The sequence below is a fragment of the Gossypium hirsutum genome, chromosome A04, assembly GCF_007990345.1.
Source record: "Gossypium hirsutum isolate 1008001.06 chromosome A04, Gossypium_hirsutum_v2.1, whole genome shotgun sequence".
NCBI classification, from domain to species: domain Eukaryota; kingdom Viridiplantae; phylum Streptophyta; class Magnoliopsida; order Malvales; family Malvaceae; genus Gossypium; species Gossypium hirsutum.
Genome location: NC_053427.1, coordinates 87,641,926 through 87,665,236, shown reverse-complemented (window position 1 = coordinate 87,665,236; position 23,311 = coordinate 87,641,926). Strand labels below are relative to the sequence as shown.

Below are 23,311 nucleotides of genomic sequence, written 5' to 3'. Positions count from 1 at the left end.
TCGACCCCGAAGTTGGAGGATCCCACGGTGCATAGAAAAAGGATAAGATTTTCATATTCTTTAACACATGTTTCCAACCGCAAAGATGTTTGTGTGAAGTTACAACATGTTCCCTAGTCATCCAAGCACAAAGATGGCGTAAAGATTAGTATCAAATTCCAACTTTTGAAATCAAAAGAAGAAAAACCGTATGAAAAGTACTTCTAAAAATCGAGATAAAAGATAACCACAAATTCTAAATTAAATTGTAAAATAATTATGAAAAAATCAAAATTATTGAGTAAAGTGTTAGAGTTGTGTGACTAGAACTCATTAGAGATTAGAACTCATAACACATTAGAGAATTTTGTGTTTACGTTTTGAGCGTTTTTTGTTTTCGAGTTTTTGGACTTATTTTTTTTTATCTCCATCTTTTGTACTCTTCGTTCTTTTGCCATTATAGTAAAATTATCTTTACCCTTAGTTTTTTTATCCTCTTTGAAAGAGTTTTTCCACATTAAATTTGTTTGTTCAATTTCTCAATTTATTCCGCTATTTTTTTTACTTGTTGCTTAATCACGTCGATCCTAACATAAAGTAATTAAAATAGGCCTATAATTATTTATATTACAAGACAAAAGCAAAAGTTACGTGCATTAAAAAAAATAAAATGCAAAATTTGTATTAGTACCATATTAATGAAAATAGTTTTGGATAGAGATTTAATAGAATGTAAATTTATAGTTAATTCAAAATGTAATTGATTTTATTAAGCTAATTAAATGGATGGGATTTAAAATAACAATACATAAATTCTATAGAAGGAAATTAAATTTAAAAAAGTTATCACATTTATAAATATAATATAAGAGCTAAAACATAATTTAATAAATTTTAGAGGATTCGGGGCTGCAAGCCTCTTTCTAACTTCGCCCATGCCCTTAGGAAAATTTGTTGGGTTGGATTAAGCTAAACACAGATGGTGCTATTTAATTAAACTCATCTTAAATTCACTTAAACTATTTCATTTGAACGACATTATTCAAACAATAGCAGCAAAATTTTCAAACCTCTAAGCCTGTTTTCGGATCAACCCTGCTTAGTTTGGTCAAAAAGCTCATTTCACAGTTTAAATATTAATAAAAAAATTAAGCACACATATTATAACTAAAATTTAATTTAATTTTTTACTATTTAAATCAAATTCGATCTGGGACTATTGGGTTGGGTGGGCTACGCGACCCTGGGACAACCCTAGCTTAGATGGATTTTGTAAAAAAAAAGAAGCTTAGTTATTTTAGATTTTATCTTTTGATATTTTTGGTTTTCCATAAAACATGGCATGTCGAAATATAATATGCATTTTTTAGGGGTACGACACACTGTATTTCTAAAAACAAATGTAAGTTTAAACTTTAAAAACGAGATTGTTAAAAAAAATTATAAAACCTAAATATGTACAGTAAATAGAAATAAATAATAATAATAAATTTGGGTTCCCGAAATGGTTTAAACAAGCTGCTTGTCTTTTAGCAATAATTTGTAATTGTGGTAGTCCCAAAATAGCACAGAAGATAATTTAATGTGAAACAAAGAGAAGGTATCTCTACTTTTGTCATTTTCCCACCAACTCCAAGCAAATTGATGACACTGTTTAGGTAAGGTACGTATAAGATTCCATTTTATAATAATTGACTCTTTATGTGGATTCATGGACAGATTAATGGCAAGGGTCTGTTCAATATTAGGGTCAAATACTGGGGTCCCTTTAAATTATTTTATTGCTTGAATATTTCACGTTCTTCTCCACGAGATTGGGTAAAATATTTTCAAGCACCAGTTTCATGAATTAAATTGGTAAAAAGTGTTTTAATATTAATTTATTTTTATTTTTATTTAATTCATAGTTTTTATATGCAAACTCAAGCCTGGACTCAGGAGCGAAGTCAGAATAATTTTTTAGGGGGCTGAATGAAATTTTAATTTTTTATAGTCTATATTTTTATAATTTTTAAAAGATTAAATCAAATTTTTATAATTTTAAGGGATTAAAGTACAATTTTATCTTTACTAATTTAAAATTTTTTAAAAAATTTAAAGACTTAAATAATAATTTTGCATTTCGAGAGTCCAGCACCCCTAAATTCGCAACTCCCTACACTAACATAGTACAACAACAACCATGCTAGATGCTTGAAATTAAGCCACAGTAAAAAGGAATAAAGATGAAATTTTTCAATATATATATGTTTTCATTTCGGGGGATTCTTATTTTTCCCCTCAATGTTATAATAATCTGTTATTTTTATAATATTTAATTTATAATAATAAATAAGTAAATAATAGAATAATATTTTTTAAAATACTTATACTACAGCGGGTTGTAGAGCACATATATATATATATATAAGAGGTTTAATTGGATTGTCAAAACTAATTCATTAAGTTTAAATTTTGTGAGTAAATATTCCTGAAAAATATAGTAGTTTCAAAACTCGTGATTAGCATCTATCCCTTAATGGATCTATAAGAAAGGATTGTACGAAGGGATATTATTTCTTTTCAATAGTTTAATGCCACATCAATAAATTCATATTGAATTTCAAGATTTTCATTTGGATTTTTGTTTTAAGAATAAAAATGTCGTTGTGCAAGGTGTTGTCGATGCGAATAAACTTAGTTGGCTGGAACACTGTGCTATTGCTTGGATTGAAGATGGGTCGTCCTCGTATACTTTAAAGGAAAACTTCTATCAGAAGGAATTGATGGGGTGAATATTTTTAAGCTTTCTGGACGTTCGATCTTGTTTTTGTTCAAGGACAATGACTAGTTTCAATCTTTGGTAGACTCAAATTGGGAGCAAAGGACCTTCCGAAGCATTGCGTGCCACTGGGGGAAGTTCCTTAGAGTAGACAACGATACTGAAATTGAGATCTCATTATTTAGAGGAAGTATTGAAATTATTTTTGGAACAGTTGCAAAGAATTGATGAAAGTCATCAAATGGAAATAGGGATGGCAAGATAGTGAATTGCTCCATCTCGGATGGTGATTACAGAAATAGAAACAACTTAATTATCAAGGAGTCAGTTGATTTTGAAGCTTTAGAAGAAGTAATTGCTACTTGGAACTTAAGGAAGCAAGTAGGGCCAGTAGTGGATGATGAGGGCGAGGAGGGAGAAATTATTAGCCATTTGATGAAAATTCAATCTATTTGTGATTCAGAAGTAGATTTGCGTGAGGGGAGTTGAAGAACTATGACTTGGATTATGAGGAAGCAATTTGATTTGGCTATGGATGATTGAGCTGAAGGAGGGGAATTTACTTGGCAGATGGACGAGTCAGAAGTTGATGGAGTCCAGATTTAATGGGCATGCCATTGTTTCATGGGTTGGAGCCTGGGGCGTTCTTTGTTTATTTTGCTCAGGCCATCGAAGCTTGCTTTGATTTGATATTTGGGTTGATTGATTTTGCGAGTGCAAACTTGTTCCTTATGTGGGTTGAAGCTAAAGAGTATGAAGTTGTTTTTTTACGCTTAATCGGGTGTTTTGTTGATAAGTGGTGCAGTTTGCTAGTTGGGCTAACGAGGTCTGTTGGTTGGTAAGGTTTCGATTGAGTTGTTTCAATGGAATTATCTTTTAATTTGTAGGAGTCTCTTTATTCAAGTGCTCCTTTTGGATGGAAGGGTGGTCTTACAACGTTCAAGTTGCTGCAAATTCGACGCCGAGTTTTATGCATGCTGGCACAGGTTCTTAGCCGCCCAATGGTATAGGGACTCTCTGTTAGGTCTTGGTGATAAGTGGAGTGGGAAAGGAAGGTTGTTTTATAGATGTTTTAGACTGTTTGAAGGTGTTCGGTTTTTGTATGCTTGGTTGGGTGTTATGATTGGGTTTTTATTGTACCTTTTTTTTTAATAATTTTTTGAAGTTCTTACTATGTTAGTAGTTGGTGTTTAGCCTAATTTATATTATTTAATATTTTTTAATATTTTTAAAAAAATAAGATTTAATGATTAATTAAACCCTCAACGTTAAACATTGCTTGTCACATCAAACTTAGTAACTTAAGGATTTCGATGAAAAAATAAATTTAAAGCACACAATTGAATACACTTTTTTTTCTAAAGTTTATTATATTCATAATAAAACCTCCAAAAGAAAAAAGTTACTAAGGAAGAAATAGACACCTAAAAAGGCCTTATGCAGAACAGCATATATAAGATACCACTGCTATAAACTCTGGCCATAATCATAATTTTATTCTTATTTCTTGGATGGGTTGCCTACTTGTATGAATTAAGTAATGATGTGTAAATAGTCAGCTGGATAGATTGAAACGGAAATAATCGGAGTATTAGTTCAATGAATAATATTCATCTAATTGAACGAAAAATTGATATAAATCGATTAAATTAATATTTTTTAATATTTTAAAAATTTAATTAATTAATTTTTATTGAATTCATCGTACCAATGTACCGGTGACATCATCGGTTTAACTACCAATTCCGTTCCAAAAATATTGCTTGTAAGCCATTGTGATCCACGTAAAAGAAGAGAAAAAGGTAAAGCTTCCATATTTTTTCTAATCAAGGTGCAAAGAAGTAAGTCGTTGATTTGTACAATAATATATTTGCTATTTTTCTTTTCTTTTTCGGTGGTGGACATTAATGGTGTCATCATCATTATTTTTTATTACTATAAAATATGTGTGAAAAGAAAAAGTTAAGTCATTGAAAATTATTAAATTTATGGTTTAATTTTCAAATTTTTAGATAATTTTTTTACTTTCACCCTTTAGAAAATTAAAATTTTACTCTAATCCCTCAGCTTAATATATGCCACGTGTTGATTTAAGTCTACATCTCTATGATCGAACATCATTAGGTGTTTAAAGTATATTATGAGTTTACGTGTGTCACGTCTTGAAAATCGGGTTGGAAAAAATTGAGTTAGTGAAATTAAGAGTGGTTATGTCCTGATTTTGAATTAAGATTGTGAAAATTATACAAAATGAGTTTATCTGATTTAATGGTTAAGTGTTGTGCTTTTGTGTGAGAGGTTTTGAGTTTAAACTCTTTCTATTGCATTTTTGTTAAATTTTGTCCAACCTTTGGCCTATGATATTAGAGATATATGTTATTTTTGTTCAGCTAATGACAAGAGTGAGTATGTTGGTTCAATAATAAGACTTCAGCATTTGATATTTGAATCCTCGTGTGTGCAAATTGAATTTTTTATTTATTTTAAATTCTAAGAAAAATCTAATAAGGATAAGGTATATGATAGTGGGATTAGTGGCGAAGTAGTTAGTTTTTAAGAATTTTTATTTTTGAAATTGTAAACTTTTTTCCCCAAAGTCCTCCACATTCTGCTGCACACTTCTTGCTACACTATTCAGTTTAGTTGTATTTGGATATTCTTTATTGTTTTAGTTTGCTTTAGTTTTAAGAATATTATTTTCATTTTTCTTAATTTAATAAATTTTTTTTTTCTCTCCTCTTTTTCATGCTCCGTTTCTGAATTTTTCATTCTTTATGCTTTAGAAGTTTTGTTGTTTTTCTTTCTCGTTTTGCCTTACGGTTGCCTCTTGTGTTATTCCATTCATATGTTGTCGAATCTCTGTTACTTCTTTGGGTAAGTGTGGTGGTTGTTTATTTCGCGAAGGTGGTTTTTGGGTATTTGATTTGAGAAATTTTTAGTCAGTGGTAATTGCGTTTTGATGACTCTCTTTGGTGTGGGAATTTATCAGGTGAGGTTTGTGAATCGCATGACTTACTTTTGGCGAACTAGAGGTTTTTGAGGACTATCGTTTCTGTTCGGTAAGTGGTCGAATGGTGAATTAGTTACTTGGAATTAGTGTTTTGTTACTAAAATTAGTTGTTTAAATCCTGGTTTTAGGTTTGGGAAATCTTGATGTGGTGTTAGCTTCAGAAATCAGTAAGGTGTGTAAAAAAATTCGAGAAAATAGTAAACGGCGAATGCCAAAAGACTATATATGCTATCGACACCATACAGTCGTGTGACAGGCTGTGTGCTAGATCGTGTGTGACACACGATTTAGGGTATTTGGGCCACAAGAGTATGTGTGAGGCCATCTAAACCACACGGGCTAGCTAATATTTTTGTAAAATATTATTTATTCAATGCTTACCATTTGGTGGGTTACGGAGGTAGCGATTTATCAATGGAAGAAAATAGCAAAAAAAAAAATTGAACATCGAAATCAAGGACCTCAACGAACGCTCCTGCAGCAAGCACAATGCCTCAACACCTAAATCCGCACACTCCCGCTCCGAGCTCTAGTGCCCTTGCAGCTTGGTCCTTCAGTGACCTAAGCTTGACGCCTTTGCGCTCAAGATAAGGTGCCCCAATACCATGCGCGATTGGACCATTATTCGTTGGCACACTTGTGTCGAGGCAACACCCTAGCTCCCCAATTTTCGAACCAATATTGCACTAGATTTGGTAACCATGTTCCAAGTGCAAGGCCCCTGCATGCAATAAGGGGCATCTTCGTCCATGGCCCGAGTCTATGAATCAAACAAATATTTTACCTTTGGTTAGAGTTTATCACCATTTATTTTTCCAAAAATTTTAATTGTTACTCTCTTTGTTTTAGTTTTTTATTATATAACCCTTTTTATTTATTTTACTTGTTTTTACTTAAAGAATATAATTATCACCGATCTATGTGGATATAATAATTCTACTTGCTACTTTTTACTAATTTATATTTTCAAGTGCTTTTACTCTATGATTATGCCACATCATCACTAGAAAACTAAAAAAGATTATATAAAATTTTAGGTGGTGATTTGGTACAAATATAATTTTAGAGTGTCACATACAGTATTCTAATAATTGGACCAATGGTTAAACCGATTAGACCACTCTGGATCCAATTGGTTTTATCAGTTCAATGGCTAAACCAACAATAATCAATAAATAATTAAAAATCATAAAAATAAAAAAATTTTATTAAACCTATTCAACTATTGGTTAATTTGTATACTATTTTTTTTATCGGTTTCGAGTAGTTTTCAAATCAATTGATTTGAGCCCTTTGTTTTGACCAGTATACCGATCAGTTCTTTGTCCAGTTGTTTCAACCTACCAATTAAGTCGTGTTCCAAGAACACCAGTCACATCATCAAATCTTGACAAAATTCAATTTCAAGGATCAAAATGAATCTAGTTATCAAATTCAAATACCAAAATGAAAAAAAAAACATATAGATACTAAAATGAACATAATTACTCAATTCAAGGTTCAAAAATTATATTATCTCAAATTTTAATTTCAACATTCACGTACTTGGCCACTTGTCAATGTAAATGGCTTTCATATCCACATTATATGGCTTCCAAAACATGAAGAAAAATTTTACTTTTAAATTTTCAGGGAGATTTATTTTAAAAAATAGATCAATGCATTATTTAATACTTAACTTTCGCTTTAAGGTTAATTTGATATTTAAGTTTGACTTTAAGATTTAATTTGGTACATAGGCCAAACGATAACATATATGCTCTAATGAATGTTTGAAACATGTGCTCTAATAAAAAAATATAAGTACTTAATTGAGATAAAGAAAAAATTAAGTACCAAATAGAATGTTTAAGTTAAACTCAGGTGCCAAATTGGGACAAAAAAACCTCAAGTGTCAAATAGAAAAAAGAAAAAAAAGAAGAAGAAGCTCAAGTGCTAAAGTGAATATTGAAATCAAACTCAAATACCGAATTGAAACAAAAAAATTCAAGTACCAGATTGAATATTGATTAAAGTCTTAGCCCTAACTTGGTACAACCGTCCAATAAACCACATCATCCCAAACCGTCCAATAGTATCGGTTGGACTAGAAATCGGCTGGAGTACCAATCTGGAGAAGGGCATTGAACCGATTGACTCGAAAACTAGTATAAGCCAGATGAATTGAGAAAAAACCAATTGAACTTGGACGATTGAATCAAATTTTTAATTTTTTTTTTAAATTTTCAATGATTTATTTAATCTCAGTACAACTTAATAGCCTAATCCAACTAATCACTAGTAGGATTTTGAAAAGCTTCTACGTACAGCGGTTGGATTGTTGATTCTGTGGGTGGCACGCACGTAAATCCATTTCCAAACATCAATTTCAACAAGTGTATGTTGGTTGAATATTAGAATTGAGTTAGAAAATTTTAAGTAAAATATGGTTGATTTTCTTTTATTAACAAAAGGGTTGAATAGTTGAATGAAATTCACAAATTTAAGTTGACATTTCAACATCTAGAAGTTATTAGTAAAGATGTTGATCGTTGAGATGGGATGAATCAGGTTTATATTTGTTCATAGTAATCGATTACGTTTTAAACTCCTCCATAATATATACAAATAAAATAAAAATATATATTAAAAACGTTAGATTTGAACTGGATACTCAACTCAAGTTTGACTCAAACATTAATTTTTAAATTTGAAATTAGTTTGAGATATAATCGAATTATTTAAGCTCGAGCTTATTGATCGCGAGGGTGCTACTATTTACGAGTTCAACAAATTGTCTAAAGGTTCTTTTCTTTTTGACCAATCCATTAGCCCTCTTCTCAGCTCATTCATCAGTGCTGAATACATGCATCACACCAATCACTGTACTATAATTTTTTATTGAAAAAAGAAGAAGATAAATTGATGATTATGCGTTGAATGAAGGAGAAAAATAACCCTTTCATTTTTACTATGTGGAAGCTTATTTTGGAGTTTTATGTATACAACTAAAAAAAAGAGCATAGTAATAATTTTAGTCCTTAGACTTTTATATTTCTATTCCATTTAGCTCTACTTTTTTATTTGAAGCAAATTCATTCTTAAATTTTCATTGTTGATGTGACATTATTTTTATCTTATATGTTAAGATCAGTAAATAATTTAAAAATCATTTTTAATACTTTTCCATTGCTCCCAAGTGTAATTGGTTATTAAACAAAGACAGCTGACTTTGGTCGCAGCTAGCCTGTGTGGGTGAGGTAGCATTTTCAAAAGCAGAGTAGCATGGCAATGAAATGGCAGAAACATTAGTGACAACAGGTATTAATCGTGGCGATTTATTAAACATTTGAAAACCAACTTTCGATTTTATTTAAAAAGGGGAGTCGCCACCGATCCTTTTTCTAGTTGTGATCAGACACCTAATAAATCATCTTTTTTTGAAAAGAAAATTTATTCTTGAAAAAATGAAGGCCAAAATTAGGTCTACGTGAAAATCCAGAGAAAAAATAGGGTTCGGGAGTCGGTTACGCGCGAGGAAGGTATTAGCACCCTCGCGACGCCCAAAATTGGTATCTTGTAAAACACGTGTTATCTTAAATTTCAAAAATGCGAGTTCAATGTAACATTTAATCGTGATCCAATTAAAACATGAGAGATTTTAATTTTTTTGGTTTTTGAGAAGGACATACCGTTTTAACACGAGCCGATTGATGTTCATCCAACATAGTGATGAAATCGATGATTTAATATTAAATCGGCATATTGCCTTATTTATTGAAATTAAAAATTATGAGTAAAACATTATTTAAAATAAGAATTCGTAAATAATACAAAACAACGATGCAATTAATAATGAAATATTAAAACTGAGAATATTAAAACAACAATATTAATATTTACAAAAAAAAAGAAAGAAATGATGTTCTACCAATATAATAAGAAAAATAATATATTCATAATGACGATAGAAAATAACAATATATACATAAAATATACATATATGTATATATATACATGACATACATAATATGGTAAAAAAATCTATGTGATATAATATTGAAAATATATACAATATGGTATTAAAAAGATAGATATATAAAACATAATACTAAAATATATACACATAATATATAAGAATATATATATAATAAAGTATTAGAAATTTGTACATGACATATATAAAAATAAGGTGTTTAAAATACATACATAATATAGTATTTAAGATGTACACATAAGTTAGTACAAAAACATAACTAATACGGTATTAAAATATAGACATATAACATAGTATTTAGGAACATATATAAGATGATATAAAAATATACATGGAAGAGTACAAGAAATATAACTAATACATTAAAAATATATACCTATACTAGAAATTATAATAGTATATATAAATAAACTATTCGTACACTACGCAAATATGTACATATATATAGTAATGATGATGTTTAGGAATATACTATAATAGTATAAAGATACATAACTAATAATACTAATAAATGTACATAATAATATATAAAAGTATGGTATTAAAAGCATTCATATAAGAGTATGAAAAATATATACATACATATATAATATAGTGTTAGGATATTTACGTAATATATGCATAACATAAATACTAATTGTCGAAACCATCCCTCGATTAAAAAGTTTTAATTTTAATAAAAAATGGTGAAATCGACTTTTTGGAAAATGAAAATGTGGAGTCGCCACCGATCTTTTGTTTTGGTGTGATCGGGTCACCTAAGGATTTGGTTATTTTAATAAAACGTTTTGGTTTACTAGAATAACGATTCTAGTCTACGAAAATATGATAAAACGGGCTCGGGAGTCGGTTACGTATGAGGAAGGATTAGCACCCTCACTACGCCCAAAATTGGTACCAAATCGATTAAATATTTTCCTTATGTCTAAAATAAAAATGTTTTGGAAATGTGGTTCTTTTCTAATAACGTTCGAGTAACCCGAGTTGGTTGCCAGAATTTTCTTGTTTCGATGTCCGAAAGTTTATAATTCGAGAATTACAGAAGGATGCTCAACTATTTAATCCAACGAAAAATCGAAACCCAGCACGGTAGGGTACGATTCTTCGAATTTCCAAACATTGACCATTGCCTTACATCATAAAATACGTGTGAAATTTCGAGGAGATATTTAATTATTTCGGGCAAATGAAAAAGCACAACCCAGCACGATAGGGCTCGATTCTCAAATAGCCAAACATCAAACATCGCCTTTCTTTTGAAAGATTTTAGAAAACATGAGTGAAATTCTGAAGGGATCTTCAATTGTTTTGAACCAATGAAAAAGCGCAACCCAGCACGGTAGGACACGGTTCTCAAATCGCCAAACATTGAATATCATCTTCGTTTTTAAGTATTTATATATTTTTTAAAACATGAGTGATAATACAAAAGAATATTCGATCGTTTTGAACAAACGAGAAATCACGGCCCAGCACGATAGGGCATGATTCTGGAATTGTCAAACGCCGAATATAGCTTTCGTTTTAAATAATTTTTAGAAGATATGAATGAAATTTTGAAGGGATGCTCGATTACTTTGGACAAACACAAAATTGCAACTTGACACGTTAGGGCACGATTCCGCGAATTGCTAAGTATCGAATCTCGTCTTCGTTTTGAAGAATTTTAAAAGACGCGAGTGAAATTTCGATGTGATATTCGATTATTTTGAACAAACGCGAAATTGCAACCCAACACGTTAGGGCACGATTCCGCGAATTGCCAAACATCGAATCTCGTCTTCGTTTTGAAGAACTTTTGAATGATTATAAAGCTAGCTTAAAACGTATTAATTCGATTTGAAATAAGATGAAATTAACCATAAAGATTTGAATTTTATAAAGAGAACCACATTTCGCAAACTAAATGAAAAATGATGATATGGGATAAAGGGTACGTACGAGACATGGTCCATTAATAAACTAATAATTAAGCGGGACTAACCAAAAAAGGTAATACGATTACAAAAATGCATGGAGAATAATTACTATAATAATACAATGACAAAGATGATAATATAACAACCATCAAGCAAAACAATACATATGATAGCATGCCACAATAATATTCAACGTATGTTATAGAATAACCAATACAAGATATAAAAATAATATAGCAATTAGAAACCAATGCGCTATAAAATGATTTTAAAATAATAACGAATAAATGGACCCATATATAAGTTGACAAATTTGCATGAAAGCTATAGATAGCTATACGATTTTTTGGAACAGATATTATAGAATGTAAATTTGAATCAAATTGCTTGTAAAATATTTTAAACATGAATTTATTTGAAAGTTAACAAAATATATGATAGTACAAAAATATATGATACAAAAATACATGACGAAAAGCATGAGGCCCAAGATAGATTTATAAAAATGCACGTATAAATTTACAAAAGAATGAGATTAAAATTAATACATATATAATTTTAAGTTGGTTTTAAAAAACACACATATCCTCATATCAAAATATTTAAATAATAGGCTATATAAAATATAATGTAAAGAAATATTCAAAAATAACTTTAAAATTACCAAAGGGAGTTTCTAAAAATAATTTTGTATACATACATAAAGAGAATGAAAAAGTCATAAAACAAAGAGTATTTTAAAATAAAAAATCTATTAAAGTAACAATTATATTGACATGTATATCTATGAATTAAAAAGGTACATGCAAATTTGTATAGAAATGATAATGTATATACATGCTTAATAATGCATATGAATCAAATACATGTACTAATATAAGTGAATATAAAATAACTTAAATCTTATGTAAAACATATATACAAAGTATACTTGAATAACAAAAAATATATATTAAAATACGAGGATAGAGTCAAAAGTCATTATATGTATGAAAATACATTAATTTTATCATAAAATATGTATACATCTATGTGTATGATAATATGGAGACATTATGATGGCGATTAAAAAGAAACAAAAGAAAATCATTAAATTAATTTAAAACACAAAAAAAGCAAATAACGAAAATCAAAAGGTGTTGAATGTATTTTAAAAATGATGGACCATAAAATAAATTAGAAGGAAATCCAATTAAAATAGAATAAAAATGAAAAGGGGAAATTATGAAGCAATGAACTATTAAAAAAAGGGGACCGGTGTGTAACGTGTATGAAGGCGCAAGGACCAAGTCTGGAAATAATCCAGACCCCAAAACGCAACACTGAGGCATGGACCAAAATGAAAACACGCGCAAACAACCGGGCCGAATTTTAAAAAATGCAATACGAATAAGAGCAGATTTGCACCCAATGTAAAAGGGGAAGGACCGATAGTGCAATAAAACCCTCACCGCCCAAAACACGCTGGTCATAGGAACCATCGGGTCGGGTCGAGATGATTTAGCTTAAACGACACTGTTTTTGAGCCACCAAACAGACTCTAAACAGTACCGTTTTGTGTCTGTCCTTAAAACTAAAAAGAAAACCCTAAGACTTAGATTCTTGGTTCTTTTAGAACCAAAAGCAAAAGGAAGCCATACGCCCCCTTCTCCACTCGGCGGAATCCAAGGATCCGTGCAGTCCAACCGCCACCACTGCGAACGGGGGAGAACCGCATGTGCGCCACTCGCTTGGAACCTTGGCCTAAAGGCTATCGATTTCGGCCCCTGAAATCCCTTCTCCGATTTCAATTTTTAGCGAAGGAGATGTGGTCTCCGATGGCTCATACGCGAAGGTAAGTCCCCTCCTCTTCGCTTTATTTACTTTCGAGAAAAAAAAAAACAAAACAAAGAACAATCGAAAGAAAAAAAAGAGGAACGCCCGCAAATATAAATCGAAAAATCACCTTCGAATATAGGTGGTCTTCTCTTTTCTTGTATTGCCTTTTTGCGTGTGTCGATTACAAGGATCGAACTTTCGGCTTTATAGCCGAAGAAGAAAAAAAAAGGAAAATCAAATCGATAAAAAATACAATATTTTCTTTTATTTTCATTTGCTGTTGTGTTTGTTTGTCTTCTTGCAGGTACGGGTGCGTGCTGGCGTGTGTACGGGAGCCATGCTGGCGTACGGAGACTTGGCGTGGTTGCTGGAGGCTGCAGAGGGTTGCGGCGCAAATGAGGGAGGGATGACCTAGGGTTGCTGAAGTCTTTTGGGCCACTTAGGTTCATTTTAAGTATTGGGCCACTAGATTTGGGCTAGAAGGACTGTTTTGGGTCTTTGGGCTTGATAGGACATTAATGGACTGTTATAATATTTGTTGGGTTTTTAATATACATATTTATTTATTTATTTATTATATATTTGGGTTTCTAGTGGGCCCGGGTAAATTGGCCTATTTACACTAATAATGTTAAAAAACAACTTATTAATAATATTATATAAATATATTATAATATAGGAAACTATGTACGTAATATATATATTAGAAATAGTAATAGTAACTATAGTAATAATATAATAATAATAAATAATAAAAGGAATAAAAATAACCACAATAAAAATGATAATCATGAGAATAATATAAATAATATTAAAAATAAATAAAATAGCAAGGATAATATGAAAATAAACTTAAAAATATAAAAAAGGACTAAAATTGAAACAAAAACAAAGTTTTGGGGCGATTTTAAAATAAATAAAAAAGAAAAAGGGCTAATTTGAACACGCGTGAAACAGTGGGGGCCAAAAAAGCAATTTTCCCAAGCCTTTAAAACGTTGCGCTTGGCCAGGGACTAAATTGAAAAGCGCGACAAAGTTCAGGGCCAAATTATAAATAAATATAAACCTGATTTAAAATATCAAAAATGCGGAAGGACCGATTGCGCAATAGCCCCTAAGAGCAAAAACGCGCGGATCCTGGTCCGGTGCGGGTCAGATCGGGTCGGGCTATGGCAAAAATGACGTCGTTTTAGGGTTAAAGAGCAGCCCCCAAAACGACGTCGTTTTGGAGGGCTATATAAGGCCTAAATTTGACAAAAAAAATCATTTGGTGAGGAGAGAGAAAAAAAAGAAGAGAGAAAGAAGAGATAAGGGAGGGGGGAAGGGAATCCGGCCAGGGAGCCGGTCACCGGCGCCGGCCACCTTCTCTCTTTTTTCCTTATTTAATATATATATGATTTATGTATGGAATGAAGACTATATATGTATACAGATTCAAAAAAATGAAAAGAAAAATAAGTAGACCTCGATTCCCCTTTTTGATATATCTGCTGTGACTTTGATATGTATGGAATCCTGTTTGGTGTTATTTGCTTTTGTAAACTGATTGTTGAAGTCTGATTAAGATTGCCGAATGCTCTTTTTTTTATTTCTGATTTTAAACTGCCAAAGGGGGAACCCTTTTACATTTGTTTTCACGGCTTTTATAGCCTTTACAAATCTGTTTTCTATTGCTTTCTGTCTCTTCATTGCTGCTTGCAGGGGATGGGTGGTGCTGCAGAGCTGGTAGCAGACGTGACCAGTGGCAGAAGCAAGTGGGGGGTAGGTTCGGCGCCTGTTAGGTTTAGGGTTTCTGTTTGGGTTAGTTTAGGTATTGGGCTTAGGGTATTGTGGGTTAGTGGGCTTCGGGTATAGGTTTGAAAATGGGTTAAGGGGTTTGGGTAATGTATTGGGTTAGTGGGTTTGGGTAGCTGGGCTAAGTTTAATTTGTAAATGGGTTTAGGGGTATTGGGTAGGTTGATGTGTATGGGTTTAATTTGTAAATGAAACTGGGCTGAAATTGGCCTAAAACAGTAGGGTTATGTTCAATGCGTGGTGATGAATATTTGATTGGTGATTGGAATGCCTAGTTTTCATGTTATAATAGCTTTTGTGATAATTGTATTGTGTTTTCATGTTATAATAGCTTTTGTGACAATTGTATTGTTTAACTGGAACTACTGTTCTGTTGATTTTAAGCAGAATAGTTTGACCGAAGAAAAAAATTAAAGTGGAGTTGAACTCGAGTAATGATAAGTTTGAGTTGAAGTTCAACTCGAAATTTAGAGTATGATTCTCATCTCAAGTTCAATTCAAACATCAATTTTTAAGCTAATTTATCAATTTTCAACATATCGAGCTATTCAAATTCGAGTTTGATTAAACTAGTTTATCAAGTTTCAAATTCAAGCTCGAACTTGAATTCAATTAATAAGAATAAAAGTGTAAATTAATAATATAGAAATATACTAAAAAAGAAAAACTCGATTAGAATCACGAGCCAATCGAATCGTGCATTAAATACTCATATTTAACTCGATAATTATTAAATTAGATACGATTTTTTTTTCAAATCAATCATGAATAAGTTGCGATTACTTGTAATATATTTGCACCCTCCCACCTAAAGTGTGCATGGGCCGGGTCGGGCTCAACTAAAAATTCAGGCATGTTTGTTAGGCCTTGGCCCGACCCAAAAAATGGGCATAAAATTTTGCCCAAGCCTGAACAGGATAAAAATGCTAAAATTCGGACCCGACTCGGCCCGCCCATATTAATTTTTATATTATTTTTATATAATTTTAAAATATATATAATACATCAAAAATATTAAAAACATCAAAATAAATATTTTCTAACAAATTGAAAATAAATTTTAAAAAATATATATACTTAAATAACACTAAAATAGATGCAACTTAACAAGCAAATGTCTCTAAAATAATAACAAATTAACAAATGTCTTTAAAATAATAACAAAACTAACAATAAAATAGTTTTATACAATATTCAAATAATAACAAAATAGTAGCAACATCATAGTAAAATGATAGCAAAATAGGGAGAAAACAACAAGAAAATAATATTAAAAAAGTAAATTTTTTTGTCTTTTAGTGAATTCGAGCCAAGCCGAGCCGAACTGAGCTGGGCCAAAAATGCCTTACTCGAGGCCTGACCCGTTTTTAAAATAAACCTTATTTTTTTGTCTAAACTCATTTTTCGAGCCTATATTTTTGTCCAAACTCTCCCACATTTTAGCGAGCCTTCGGGTCAAGCCAGCTGACCCACCACATGGAAAGGTCTACTCCCACCTACATCCATCACGGCGGCTTAAGCCAAAACCAAAGATGAGTTCATGCATGATATACGCATACCTAGCTATTCAATTCACTCTGTACTTCTTTCAGAAGAAAACAAAAAATTCCATGTTGAAGAAAGCTATATATTTATGTCTGTTTTAAGGAAGCAATGAGTGCGATATTCAGTGTATTCACACCCCATGATTTTGATTTGGTACTTTTACAAATAAGTTTAGTCTAAATTGTAATAGAGTTAATATTTATGATATAAAAATTTTTTGAAATATATTTTTCAAATTGTAATTCAATTTCAAGTAAAGAATTTTATTTATAAAATCATAAAAATTTTAAAAATATTAACAGAATTCTAGAAGGGGTTGAAAGCATACCAAAACTATAGTCTACCAATAAGTTTGCCATAAGTCGGCTTGCAACAGAGGAATAATGCACGTCGTCTTGATTAGATTTTTTTTTTTAACTTTTTCCGTAAAGGCGACTGCTGGGGAAACAGAAAAGGTCAACATCGAAATCCTAGTATGGTCAATTCATCGCCAGGATGTTGGAATACTATTAGCCAATCTCATAAAGAAATGGTTTCCTTTTGACAGTGTGACATAGTTTCCATATCCGGAACCTCCGTTAAGGGGAACCTTGTCTCTGTATAAATGCCATGGCTGATTTCAAAACATGTAGCAATATAATACACACCAGCAACCAGTTCCAGCATGGCCTCTCAAATCACAAAGTTAATCTCTAAGAACCTCACAGATACTGATATCAAGAAGAGGTTGGCCATTCCGACAGAATCCCTGTCTTCCTTGCCAAGTTTTAATGGAAGTCATGCCGTCACAATACATCTTAGGTGCAACACAAGGGTTTGGCCAATTGCCTGTACTGTCCGTAAACAAGGGTACAAGAAACCAGTTTTCTCCCATGGATGGAGAAAATTTGTTGTTCATAATGAACTTAGAATTGGTGATAGAATCACCATTTACAAAGTGCAACATCAAGGTGGTTCTTCTAATTCCCACTTTAGGGTTGAAGTGGAGAAGCAACCAGCTTCTGCCATCAACCAGCACGGGAATGGTGGAAGTGCAACTGAAGCTGAAGCTGAAGCCACTGAAATCAACTTGCTTGGTATCGCCGAGGGAGGTGGTGCAATGACCGCCTGTGGTAGTGGTACTAGCGGTGAACATGCCTCTGGAGAAGTATGTTGCAACGTTATTAGTACTAATCATCATCAAGGCCTTAGCTTGGACTTGACTTTGGCACCGCCCAGTGTGGAGGGCGTATATTCATTGAGGAGAATGGCTGAAAACACCACCGTTTGCTCACTTAAAAACCAAGGTACAGGATAGGGTTTGGAAACCCAAATCTGTTTCCAGTGGTGTGCTAGACCTTGGACATGCTTCTTGAAGTTGTTTTTGCATGCAGTCAGTTTTTTTAGTTTTCTCTATATATTCAGGGTTTAACATAGGGTTTATGGCTGCACCAAAGTCTTGTTGGTTTTTTTTTTTTCAATCTGATTTGGCTGTCATGTTTCTTTGGGTTTGTTTTTATCTACGATGTTTGTACTTACAGGCTTGTGTGAGTTGTATAATATTAAATTTAGATTTAAATATTTACAATTTTTTAAAATTTTGTTTTTATTCTTTATTTAGTTAAATTTGATTTTGAAGAGAGTTGAAATTATTGATTATCAACTTTTTAAAAAGAGTAAAATTAGTATTTTAACGAAATACTAACTAAATCGTTAAACTTTTAAACATGATATTTTTTTTGAATTTTTATGAACATTTTACATATTTTAAATTTTTTTAATATTGTTAACGTATCATACACGATAAATTGTGTGATGTTTATATTAGCATAAAATATACATGGACTACCACATAGATAATCACGCCAATATCATTCAAAAAGTTAATATTTTAATTAATATAATTTATATTAAAAAACCATTCAATCTTTTTTAAAAAGTTAATAGTTAAATTTAACATCAACTAATTAAATTCACACAAAATATAAATATTAAAAATTAAATTAATGCGTTTTTAATATATTTGATACATAGATATGGTTGATTAAAGTAGCTGCTTAATTTGAATTTTCATTTGGTTTCATAAGTGGGGTATTAAAATATTAGAAAGACTGTCATTTTTCCTAGTTGACTTTTACCTTTTAGGGTTAAATCCTCGTGCGGTTTTAGAATAATAGTGTTTTCATGGCGAAAATACCTAGAAAACAGCATGCAAATTCTTGGGTATGCAATCTTTTCAGTACCCAGATATTATTTGAGTTCATGGAGGGAATCAGGATGTGTGTCGTTTGGATATGCAATCTTGTCGTGTTACTGTTTTTTGCTTTTGTTGTGTTACAGTTGCAGAATAATATTCTCGTATTAAATACTTTTTTGTTTTTTTTTTTCTTTTTCTGAGATGATTGGTTGGTATATTTTAAAGTTGATATCGAAGGGAAAGGGTAAGTCTTAGATTTTTTAGTCTCTCTCAAGCTAAAAGCCATTAGTCAACGGTACTGGCTTTATCTTTAAGCTCAGCCTCCTTCTTCATCTCTTACATAATCAGATCCAACTCCAATACCCAGTTCCTCGGCCGGTGAGGCTTCAACCTTTTCAACAAGGCAGCTAAGTATCTGTCTCTGCTATATATAAATTGTTTCATCTTTAATCCTTCAGCCCTTTACTTTTTTCTCTTTTTTTTTTTTGGAATTTTGGTGTTCCATGAAGAAAAATACATAGCTAAGTGTCTGGTTTTTGGTCTCCTTTCTCCATATCCTCAAGCACCCACCTATTTTACAAGTTATTTCAGGTTTTTAAGGCATGTGTCACTGTGAAAGTTAATTTGTATTTTTTTTTTCGCAAAGTGATTGAAATACAAAAAGGATTGTTGAGAACAATCCAAACAAGTTGAATCACAGCTTTAAAAAAAAAAATACAACAAAACAGCCTAGCAAATACTACTTAGCAGACAAAAACAACTTCAACAACAGCTTCCCCCTTATACTCTGCTGCAGAAAGCAGCAGACCAACCCAGCATCATCCACTCTGCTTCAGCAACAAATCACTAAGCAGCTTTAAAGAAGTTTTTCCTTGACTTGCCTTTACTAAAGTTTCTCTGCCATTCCATTCTTCTTATGATTAGTGACTGCAAACAGGCTTTCAGCAATATATCTACATTCATCTTCAATTTCAGCAAACAATTTCCTTAACGACCGTAGACGAACACTTCTATTTTTCAACCAATTCGAGATCGTATTCAAAAACGGTTTTTGATTGGTTGGTTTACTAGCTATATGGTTTTTTAATTAGATATAGAGAGGAAAAGCTTCTTCATCTCCTTGCCCATAAACGCATCCTTCACTGCCGGTACGTCCACCTATTCTACAATATAATGTGGAACTAAGTATCCGTTTCTGCTATATTTAATGTTTCATCTTTAATCTTTCTGTCTTCTGACTCTTTATAATTTCTTTAGCTACCTATATACGGGTAATTATTTAAATTAATGTACCGTAGTTAAAAATGTGACAAATATTACATTTATTTATGTAATTAATTTTTTATATTTTTATTACACTATATAATATACTTGTCAAAATATTAATTCACTTGTAGAGCGTAAAAACTCCACTAATCATTTTCCTATATATATTCCTCGTGTTTTCTTGTAGAAAATACAAATTTCTTCTAGTTTTTAATACCCCTTTCTCCAAATCCTCAAGCACCCACCTATATACTTTCACCCCTCCCCACCTATATACAAGTTCTTGGGGAGAATACATAGGTAATAAACTTTTCTAGTTTATAATTTGCTTTGGTGATTGTGGTGTTTGTTATATTTTGGATGATATGGGGTTGTTAGGGTTTTTGTTCTTGTGGTGTCGAATTGATTGTTGGTGTACATAGAGTTGTATTTATTGCTCTTTCTTGGCGTCTTTTGGAGTTGTTCTTAGATTGTTAAGTTCTGGGTGATTGTAGGTATTGGCTGTTGCTTCTTTCTTGTAACTGTAACCCTTCACTCAGTTTCTCCTAAAAATATTATGAAAACTTTGTACTACACTTTAGATTTCATTTTACTCATTTTACTAAAATAATAAGTAAATTAATAAATTAGATCAAAAAGTAAACTGGTTTTATTTATTAAAAAATTTATTTATTTTTACTATTAAAAACTAGCATAGCTAAAAGAGTAACTAAGCAATGGCATATGGTGTGTCCCATATACCTCATATTGAAATATAGGGATCAATTTTTAATATTAAAAATAGATGAATTTTTTAATAGAATGACTAAATTAGTCTTGTTCTAACATGCAGGGATTAATATGTACAATTTTTTTTAGTCTCACGCTTCCAATCGTTATTATCCGGAGACCTCGGTGCCGTAATACATTCCGTGATGTTGCTACATTTTACCGGTTTCTTTGTAGGGTGAGAATCACTAACTTGCTCCTCGTTTTTATTACACTCGATACAAACTTCCAACGAAACTAAGGAACGACTCGACTTCACCATTTGCAGGAACATATCAGCAACCATTTGTAGATTCCGAGAAGCAGAGCGGCGAGCAATATCAATCGAGGTACGCATCTCGGAGCTTTATACCAAATCCTTTATGAACTTTTCGTATATTGCATGACATGTGTCTGATGAAATCTCCCACTCAGGTTGGCATGCAAAATTCTTCATTAGGAGTGGTGTTGGCAACAACTCATTTCAGTTCTCCAGTTGTAGCGTTACCGCCTGCCATGTCGGCAGTGATTATGAATATAATGGGTAGCAGCTTAGGCTTCTTTTGGAGACAGATCAGTGGTTCAAAACAGGAACTTGAAGATCAAGAGTGAGGTTGAACTTGAAAAGTGAAACTCACCCTTTTTTTTCATTCTTCTTCTTCATCATTTTGTATGTATGTTAATGTATGTAATCATCAAATTCAATGCTGTGTATTTTACATCGAAGGGGAAATATAAATAACATGTTTTGCATTAATTAGACTGGTAATGACAGCAATGAATGATTAACCTTTATTCTCACATACCAATTTTCAAAAAATTTAAACAAATATGAGATATAGAATATATATATATCAACTACAGGAGACCAGACTGCATTTTGAACCGACAAAAAAAACATACGGAGTAGTCGTCTTAGCTCAGCCGGTAGAGCGCGTGGCTTTTAACCACGTGGTCGTGGGTTCGATTCCCACAGACGGCCCTAGTTATTTAATTTTTTCATAAGCACGTGCACTATTTTTTTACACCGCGAATATAATTTTTATGCACACGTGCAATTTTCTTTTACACCATAGGAAATTACTATTTTTAGACAAAGTCAAAGGTTCAAATTTATTTTTTCTTCGGTAAACTTAAAAAAAAATTGTTTTCTCTTACCAAATATTGCTTCATTTCATAAGTGAATTTGATATTTAATTTTTTTAAATATAATTTAATGTTGAGTTTTCTTTTCACTGACTTGATTTCTAACATGATATATTTATCTATTTTAATTTTTTTTACTCACAAGTTTAACTTTTTTTATATTTTAATTCCGTACATATTGTATATATATTGTTATTATTAATTTCAAAATTTACGTTTCATCAATTAGTATATGTTATTTTTAATTACACATTTACGTTTTAAATCTGTAGTTTGCACACGCATGATAAAAAAATTTAATTTATTTTCAAGTTAAGCAATAAATTATAAACACAATTTCTTTTATAATTTAGTTAAATATTTATTAAACAAACTCAAATTTGTATGTATGCACTAAAATATTTAATAAAAATATAAGTTTTAAAATTTTTCTTTTAAAATTAGTGAAATATCATGATATAATATAGAGTACTTTGCGATTATCGAATGTATGCATTACCTTGTGGTATGTGAAATAATCGATGATGTAAGAATTATACAAGATTAGTTGGTTGAAACAATTGAACAAAAGATTAGGTGTTTAATAAATGATACAGAATCATATCTAAAATAAGCCATTGTGATCCGACGAAAAAAAAAAGACTTTTTAACTTTTGCTTTTTGAAATAAAATTATCAAAATATCATTATTTAAAAAATATTTAATTTTTTTTATTAATTTATATTTTATATTAAATTATTTAAATATCAATTGCGACTATTATTTATCATTATATTTAAAATTTTAAAATATTTAATGTATTGTTAATTTTATAAATAATTTATATTAATTGTTTAAAATATTTAATATATAACTATTCAAATACCATCTAAATTAATTTATTTTAAAAAAAAAATCAGCACTATATCTAAAATGGAGATTTTAAAAGAACTCTTTTTTAAATTTAATTTTTTCGATTGAGTCTTAGATCGAGTCGTTACATTGTTGCCAATGCAAGATGACATAAGTTTGAGTGCACTGAAATGCATTATTCTCTAATTTTTAAGTTGTGAATGACAATGGATAAATTTATATGTCTAGAAATTGAATTAGTGTTTAATGAAGCTATAACTAAATTCTTTACAGCTATACTAATAATAATTATTTAAGTAAACTTTAAAAGATTAATTTTTAA

The 23,311-nt window shown here is 31.1% G+C and overlaps 1 protein-coding gene, 2 long non-coding RNA genes and 1 other non-coding gene across 4 annotated transcripts; all 4 read left to right on the top strand.

Moving 5' to 3' along the window:
• The first annotated feature begins 5,457 nt into the window (after window positions 1–5,457).
• On the top strand, window positions 5,458–6,664 carry LOC121228279 (uncharacterized). Its single transcript, XR_005925836.1, has 3 exons — window positions 5,458–5,614; window positions 5,730–5,799; window positions 5,879–6,664. It is a non-coding gene; the product is annotated as an uncharacterized lncRNA (long non-coding RNA).
• Window positions 6,665–12,976: 6,312 nt separating this feature from the next.
• Window positions 12,977–14,033, top strand: LOC107940337 (uncharacterized). The gene is made up of 2 exons (XR_001695428.2): window positions 12,977–13,479; window positions 13,768–14,033. It is a non-coding gene; the product is annotated as an uncharacterized lncRNA (long non-coding RNA).
• Window positions 14,034–21,057: 7,024 nt separating this feature from the next.
• Window positions 21,058–21,758, top strand: LOC107940349 (probable sodium/metabolite cotransporter BASS1, chloroplastic). Its single transcript, XM_016873780.2, has 3 exons — window positions 21,058–21,190; window positions 21,281–21,341; window positions 21,427–21,758. The coding sequence occupies exons 1-3, from the start codon at window positions 21,159–21,161 to the stop codon at window positions 21,601–21,603; spliced, it is 270 nt and encodes an 89-aa protein (XP_016729269.1). The 5' UTR covers window positions 21,058–21,158; the 3' UTR covers window positions 21,604–21,758.
• A 142-nt stretch (window positions 21,759–21,900) lies between these two features.
• Window positions 21,901–21,973, top strand: TRNAK-UUU (transfer RNA lysine (anticodon UUU)). Its single transcript has one exon. It is a non-coding gene; the product is annotated as a tRNA-Lys (tRNA).
• The last annotated feature ends 1,338 nt before the right edge of the window (window positions 21,974–23,311 follow it).

Excerpts from the sequence above, each read along its gene's own strand:
- LOC107940349 (XM_016873780.2), top strand. The coding sequence starts at position 21,159 with ATGTTGCTACATTTTACCGGTTTCTTTGTAGG. Across the intron at positions 21,191-21,280 it reads TTTACCGGTTTCTTTGTAGG|GAACATATCAGCAACCATTT; the intron begins GTGAGAATCACT and ends CACCATTTGCAG. Across the intron at positions 21,342-21,426 it reads GGCGAGCAATATCAATCGAG|GTTGGCATGCAAAATTCTTC; the intron begins GTACGCATCTCG and ends TCTCCCACTCAG.